Source organism: Anomalospiza imberbis, chromosome 4 (assembly GCF_031753505.1).
Source record: "Anomalospiza imberbis isolate Cuckoo-Finch-1a 21T00152 chromosome 4, ASM3175350v1, whole genome shotgun sequence".
Lineage (NCBI taxonomy): Eukaryota > Metazoa > Chordata > Aves > Passeriformes > Viduidae > Anomalospiza > Anomalospiza imberbis.
This window is the reverse complement of record NC_089684.1, coordinates 52,085,389-52,093,078: the sequence shown is the minus strand read 5'-3', so window position 1 is coordinate 52,093,078 and position 7,690 is coordinate 52,085,389. Positions and strand designations below refer to the sequence as shown.

At 37.9% G+C, this 7,690-nt stretch overlaps 1 protein-coding gene and 1 long non-coding RNA gene across 8 annotated transcripts in view; one reads left to right on the top strand and one right to left on the bottom strand.

Annotated features, from left to right (window-relative positions):
- Window positions 1-5,924, top strand: LOC137472969 (uncharacterized). The gene is made up of 3 exons (XR_010998533.1): window positions 1-721; window positions 824-935; window positions 4,927-5,924. It is a non-coding gene; the product is annotated as an uncharacterized lncRNA (long non-coding RNA).
- A 100-nt stretch (window positions 5,925-6,024) lies between these two features.
- MSANTD1 (Myb/SANT DNA binding domain containing 1) overlaps window positions 6,025-7,690 on the bottom strand; it is a 45,575-nt gene continuing 43,909 nt past the window's right edge. For all 7 annotated transcript variants that reach the window (XM_068188554.1, XM_068188556.1, XM_068188555.1 and 4 more), the window contains one exon: window positions 6,025-7,070. In XM_068188554.1, the coding sequence (XP_068044655.1) occupies window positions 6,830-7,070 (241 nt within the window). In that variant the 3' untranslated portion in view covers window positions 6,025-6,829. The remainder of the gene's footprint in view (window positions 7,071-7,690) is intronic.

Genomic DNA, 7,690 nt, shown 5'->3' with positions numbered 1-7,690 from the left:
GAACACAGATAATCTTACAGAAGGAAAGTCTGCTTAAGAATAAAGTTCTTCAATGTACACTATGCCTTTTTTAACCAGCTTCCTAAAATAAGGCCACGGATTATTCTCATGAGAATGCACAAACCAAATTACAAGAACTTCTTGGCAGCAAGGAGACAAAAGACAAGTTCATCATTTCTGGTATAATCTGTATTATGCCATTTGAACTGTGGTGAAATTCAGTCTCATTTTTTTACTGAAAGTTAACCAATGTGAACTGGCTCTAAATATGCTTAAATCCTTGAATAGATGAGCTGTAGATTTAAACCCTATGTGGATAGTTAGTTTTGTTAAAGATTTAACACTGGTATATTTCATTTAGTGAAGTTCTAAGTTAAGGTGAATGAAGAGGAAAGACCTTATTTATGTAAGTTTAAAGAAAGCATAGGCGTTATAGTTAACATAAGTTCATGTGGGCAAGGTTTTATGCATTCATAAAAGAGATTGCATTTGATCTAATTATATTGAATTAAAGATAAATTATAGTTAAACCTCTAGGGAGAAGAATGAGGATCATGGAGAGTTTTTAAAGTAATTTTAATTAATTTTCTAAATATGTTTACTTTGCAGTTCATAGAAAATTGATATTCCTATAGCTTCCCTCAGTGAAACAAGCCTTCCTCAAGCTGTGATAAGTGCTTCTCAACATTTTAGTCTGTTGGAAATTTTATACCTTTAAATGGTATGCACCAATTCATGTTTTTCCTTGCAATGCATAACAATCCAGAACTTACCCCTAAGGTAACAACATACAGTCAAGAAATTTAGCTCGCTCTGAGCTCAGCTGGGATAGATTCCCTGGGAAGCTTCCATGGAAGATGAAGGAACTTGTGAGGGCTGTCAGTTTTTCAAGCACACTCTCCTGGCAGCACAAAAGCAGTTCATGCTCTTTAAGGGTAAGGAAAGTAGGTGGAATAAGAGACTCCCTTGGCTTAAATGTGAGCTTTTGAGTCTGCTCAAAACCGAAAGAGAAGCGTACCAGAGATGAAAAACCCATGGAGAACTACAAAGGCATTGCCAGGGTGAGTAGATGCAGTTAGAAAAGCAAAAGCTCAGCTCAAATTGGAATTGGCCAGAGGTCAAAAGCACAAAAAAAGAGTTCTTCAGGTACATGAACAACAAACAAGGAAATACTGGCCCACTGTTCAGCAGCAGAGGTGAACTGGTCACCCATAATGCTGAAAAGGCAGAGATTCCCAACACATTCTTCACCTCTGTCTTCACCTTGGGACACAGGTCCCAGGATCAAAAATCCAGGTTCATAGAAACACCGAGAGATGCTGTCAGTTAAAGAAGAGCTTGTCTGTGAGCTATTACAGGAGACTGACCCCTACAAATCGATGGGTCTTCATGTTACACATCCAAGTGTTTTAACAGAGCTGTTTGATATCATTCCAAGGATGCTCTCCATAATCTCGGAGAAGTTGTGGATATCAGGGGATGTCCCAGAAGACTAGAGGAAGGCTAATGTCACCCCATCTGCAAGAAGGGCTTAAAGGAGTATCCAAGAAATTACAGACTTGTCAGTTTTACTCCATTCCCTGGGGAAGCTGGGGAACAAATTCTCCTGGGGGCTATCACAAGTCAAATGAAGCACATGACTGGGAAAAGCCAGCAGGGATTCCCAAAGGCAAGTCATGCTTGACAAACCTGATCACCTGACAACACAATGACCTGCTCAGCTGATGTGGGGTGAGCAATGGACATTGTCTCCAAGGCTTTAAATATGTTTTCCCAGAGACTCCTCCTAAAGTAATGGAGGCGTTAGGATCTAGACAACTGGTCCACACAGTGGATGGGGAGCTGGCTAGCCAGACACAGCCAGAGGATGGTGGTAAATAACTCCTTTTCAAGCTGGCTAGCCAGACACAGCCAGAGGATGGTGGTAAATAACTCCTTTTCAAACTGGCAGCCTGTGACAAGTGGGGTTCCCCAGGGATCGATAGTGGGCCCACATCTGTTTTATACCTTCATAAATGATCTGGATGGGAACAAGTGTATCCTGATGAAGTTTGCTGGTAATACCAAGCTGGGGGGGAAAGTGGACACTTTGGGAGGGAGAAGACCTGGATAGGCTGGAAGAGTGGGCTACCAGGAACTTTATGAAGTTCCACAAGGACAAGAATTTGCACCTGGGAAAATACAATCCAGGAGTGCAGCACAGGTGGGGATCTGCCTGGCTGGGTACCAGCCAGAGGGACCTGAGGGTCCTGGTAGACTGCAAGCTCAGTATGAGTGACCAGGGTGCTGCTGCTGCAGCAAAGAAAGCCAAGAAAGGCTGGACCAGGGTCCCTTCAAACTGGTACTATGTGACACTAGGAGCAAACTGAGATCTTACAGCCTAACTACAGGTAGCAAAGTCAGCCCTACATAACCGGATGTCATTCACTGTGGATGACTGGTCTGCTTTTTAAAGAACATACCTGAAATTATTCATCGTTATTAGAACTGTGGTTCAATAAATACCTTAAAATAAACTGTAACAGAATGAAAAATTTCCAGCCAGAAAAAATATGCATAGGAGGGAAATTTCACACCCAAGATGGCAAAGTAGTTCAAATGTTTCTGTTAAAATACTAAAAAAGATCAACACAAAAGTTTAATGATGTAGTCTCAAGCTTGCAGACACAGGAAGCTTGCTACCATAAAATCAGGGGAAATAGATTAGCAATCGAGAGACCAGATGGTTGCTATTTACTTGCTGACATAACACCGCCAAATGTTCGTAAATGTCTTTTTTAAATTTATCCTTCACATTACATTATCAGCATAGGAACTGATCTTGAAAACATATACATAAAGATTTTAATATATTTACTCATTTGGGTAGTCCCATTGTCTTTAGAACAGGAGAGTGTTCACAGAACCAGGCAGTCAACTTGGGGTAAGTCTACAGAGTTGTAAATTATTTGCCTGCACTGCATTGGGCAGGCTAAGTCTGGAAAAAAAAATTAAATCCTGTATATGTCTTTTTGTTCTGGTTTTGTTCTTTGCAAGAGAGCAGTTTATGGAGAATATTATAAAAGACATTCCTTGTCCATAAATTTATCTCCTGGCCTGGTGGATAACTGTTAAACTTGGCAGGGCCTGAAATAAACTGAAATAAACATTTACAAACATTTTTATCCAGCAAACTGTTAATACCAGCATGAGAAAATGCTGCTTAAGTATTACAGGATCCTCCTACAAATTACTTAACCTCTCTCCTATGTGAAAAATATCCTTGATTCCAAATGTTTGTTCAGAGCCTTATTTTTCTCTGGTGGGAAAAACTGTCACTCTTTGCTCTACACCATTTGTAACTTGTTTAAGTTATCTGTAGGGGCTCTGTATTAAGAATATACAGAATTTCTTTAGCATTAGCTTTTCATACTCAAAGTTTTCTCCTTCAACTTTATGTTTTTTTTTCATTTTCACTTTCTAAAGTGTTGTGTTCCCTCATCCCTGTCATTACTGGGGTTTTTTGGAGGCATTTACATTGCCTCTTTTTCCAATATATTTATTGTCATCTTTCATCAAAATGTGCTTCTCAATTGCCTCCATGTTTCTCAATGTCTCATTTTCTTATCTGCCTCCTCAGGTTCCTTTTCCTTTATTGTCACATCACTTGCAAAGTCACCTGCCTCTAGGCAGTGTATTTCCTCCCCTATTTAATTTTTTTCCATTTGCACCATCTGTGTGTGAACATGTAATACAAGCACTTCATTTGGTGAAAGTGATATCAAACTGAGTTGACCCTGTTATTGCCCTGAAAATAAGAAATTTCTTTTCCTATGCTACAGTTTCTTTGTTGATCACACTTCTAGAAGCCATGAGGGAGTTCCTTTAATGTCATAGTTAAAATGATAAACTCGGGTAACTCCCCATGTGCTCCCCTTGAATACTTATTACACTCAGCTCCCCAGTCATACAGACGCAGAAGCAGCGTCTGTTTTGCAAAACCAAGAATTCTACCAAGAATTTTAATTCTAGGCAGGTCTTTCAAGTTATAATTTGTCTGAATATCACAAACATTCAAATATCTGTACCTGCAGCTAACTGTCCCGTACAGATGAAAAGGCTGTGACTACCTTAAACAAGAAAAGAAATCCCCTCAAAAAACATTCAACCTATTTTTTCAGGCAAATGTTCAATCTTTACAGAAACAAAAGAAACAGCAGCAAAAGGAAACTATGGGTAGGTGGGCAATTTTCAACTTGTTGTCAAAAACCATTAGAAAAGTTCTGTCGTACATGAAACTTGTAATATTTGTCTAAAGCTTTGCTGTGTTCACTCTCTAGGCAAAAACAGGGCTAGAACACAGGCAATCTGCATGGATGGGAATAAAGCCTTTTGTTAAAGAGATGATGATTTAAAACTTGAATTTCTAAATGTAACTACTAAAAGTGATGTTTTATATAGAAAAAAAATCTCAGAACCACCAGAAAACACCATTTCCTTTAAAGCAGTTATGTAAGACAATGTCCAGAGTCTCATCTGGAATGCTGTGTGTCATTCTGGTCACTCACCTTTAAAATGAATGAACTCAAAAGAGCAAAATTAGGAAAATAGTCATCAAAATCCTATTTTATAAAAGAGTGTTATCCATCACAAAAAGGGTGGCATGCGGCATGATCTCTGGCTCTCAAGAGTAAATGCTATATAAAGCAGCAAAATCAGTGTTGATAGAAGAAGAAATTGGTATAAATTAATCAGGAATAATCCTAGAAGCAATCATATAAACTGCATTTACGTGTCTGTAATGCAGGTCTTCATATAATTCTGGGGACAAAACACCTAACTCATTTTAAGATACAGGTCCACACATTTACAAAAAGGATTATATGACATGGCTCCTTGTGGTAGCAGGCAAGGAGTAAGATTTTCTCCATTCTTGTGTTCCTACAGATCTGGAGCTGTAATAACATGGAAGGAGGGGGGCTACCTACTCTACAGTACAAGGTTCAGCTGTGCTGCCATTGTTATTACCCATTAATGGGATTTAATTGCTATATGATTAAAGTAGATAGTAAGAGTAAACACGATTAATTCCTGTGGAGTCAGGGGAGAATTTCTTTATATCTTGCTGTAAACAAGTTAAAGTGTCAGGAGGCAATGAATGTGTAGCCTACCTGATTGTGTGGCAGATCTACATTTGAAATGTGTAAAACTATCTTTGCAGAATCAGAAAAGAAACTTGGCATTTTTCCAATCATGCAATCACTGTAGGAAAGGTGGGGTGAGGGACAGTTACTTTGTTTATATTTCAGCAGCCACCATTTTCTCAGAGTTCAGTCTTCTACTACATTTGCCTTATCCTGTTATCATTAATTAAAATCAGTAGGAATGGGCCACTTTTAGATATTTAATAATTTTTAATCTTCATACCTGGAGGACCTTCTAAGAAATATTTCCACATATTATAAATTTGCTTAATGAGTATAACCTTCATCCTGTTCAGCAAGCATAATTAGACATTAATTTGTCATGTCAGGGATTTAAAATATTTTAGCTCACCTTTAAGCAACAACACATTAAATTATATAGGAGAATGCAAACACCTTCAAAGACAAAGTTTTAAGAGCGGACATTATTCAATAGTGAGAATGGAAAATGGCCGGAGTTCTTTGTACTAATTCTTAAGTTTCTGTGCTGGAATCCAACCTTTGCTCTTGCCTACACAGTGAACCAGGCAGAAATATGGGGTTTTTTTAAGGAGAACACAAAAGGAAAAGGCATATAGGAAATTCTGCCGGCCAATTTTCGAATTTAAGTGAAAGATTATTTAAATGTCACGTTTCATGGAGGAGCCAAACGCGAGCTGGTGCTCCATCTCAGCTCCCTGGGTACAATCCTCCGTGCCTGCGGCTCCCTCGTGTGGTGCATCCCTGTCCATCTGGGCATCAGCACCCTGCCCTCGGTGACTGTGAGCCTCTCGCTGTGGTTATCATTCCCTGTATCCTTTGCTGTCCCAAAGCATACTGTCTGCCCAGCAAGAAGGAGTACGTTTCTTCTTTTTCTTTATTTCATTTCATAGACATTATATATATGTATATACACACAGTACAATACTTTTCTTTTGTGATAGAGAATAAATGAAAGTTTTCCTTGCTGGTTGTTTGTTAAGTCAACAGATTCCAGTTAATAATGAAAAAAATTTAAACGTTTAATATCAAAAGCAACTTCAAGTATCTTCTATACATTTTAGTATTCAGTATATAGGAAGGTGGTTTGGGGCGTTTGTTTTTATATCAAAAAATGTATTTGAATAGACTATTATTACCCTCATATTTCAGAGTACTATTCATATCAGGCATGGAGTTTAAAATTATGTATCTCATGGTCCCAACTAGCTCTTCACAAGAACCATAGGTCACTTATACAATCAGGCATATGTTTCAAAACAGGGTTTAATCATCAGCAAAGTCAACGTGCAATAAGCATGTTTAGAAATGCACTATTTCATTTTCCTAAAACAGATTAAGCTGCAGTCCTTGATGTGAAGCAATATACAACACCACTGTTTGCAAAACAATACCTGACTTCGGCATAAATAGTACTTCAGTTCCCCAAGCTACTTATCCCTTAACCTTTCTGTATAAAAATAATTCAACTTAGGCATATATTGCACTAATTTTATCATACTGGACAGCTCTCACCCTGCATTATGTTTTCTTTGCTGAACTAGGATTACATTAGGGTTTTAATTTCCATGGAAAACCTGGGAATAGGGCAACAGACACACGTATGGTGTGCAATAAATGGTTATCTATAGTAGCAATAGTAATCTCAGAGGCATTCACAAAGGAAACTACACATTAGACTTGGAGATCATTTTCTCCAGTAGATTCATCATTCTCTCCTGTAACTGTAAGCTTTGAACTTGAATGATGTTCTGCTGATCCAGGATCCTGCGCACTTCTCTACAGGTTTCTTCCATAGCTCTACTCAACTTCTTTTGTTCTTCCAACATGGCTTCCATTAATTTTAGCTTCTTCTTTTGGAAACTGCAGTTTTGCATTTTTCTTTTCTTAACTGGTCTTTCTTCAGCTCTGAAATGTGAATATTTGTTAGAAATTAGAGTCATATTTATAAAAAGAAAGAACCTAAAATTTGATAGCATATTCTTGGCCAAGCTACAGCCTAGTCATATTTTTAAACCCCTGTGTTCTCCACTAAATTCCCTCTCAAGTCTGTGCCAAAACATAAGTATTTAATGTATTATTGCATAGTGTTACAGATCGTAAAAAAGGAATAAAAAAGAGGTTTTACGTCTCATTGTTCTTAATAAGAATTTTCTCTGCAGAATACCAGGCTTTTTTTGTTTTTTTAAATCTTGACATGTCTTACACATTGAATTTATACATTGAATTTATATATTGAATTTATACTGGGAGAGATATTTGGCTTATCTGGCCATTGAAACTCCAATTTTAATGCTGCAATAACCATCCCAATCCAGAGAAAGTGCTGCATGGTTACATGTGGTAGTATCGTACAGCTTGTTTTTTACAGCATTGCATCAGTAAGGCTGGTCCCACTCCAGAATGAGTCTCAGAATTTGCCCTTGTGCCAAGACACAGCAGTGGCACTGACCACTCTTTTTTTTTTATATTCCACCACATTATAAACATTATAAACAACATAAATGCCTGAAAAGACAGAAAAATCC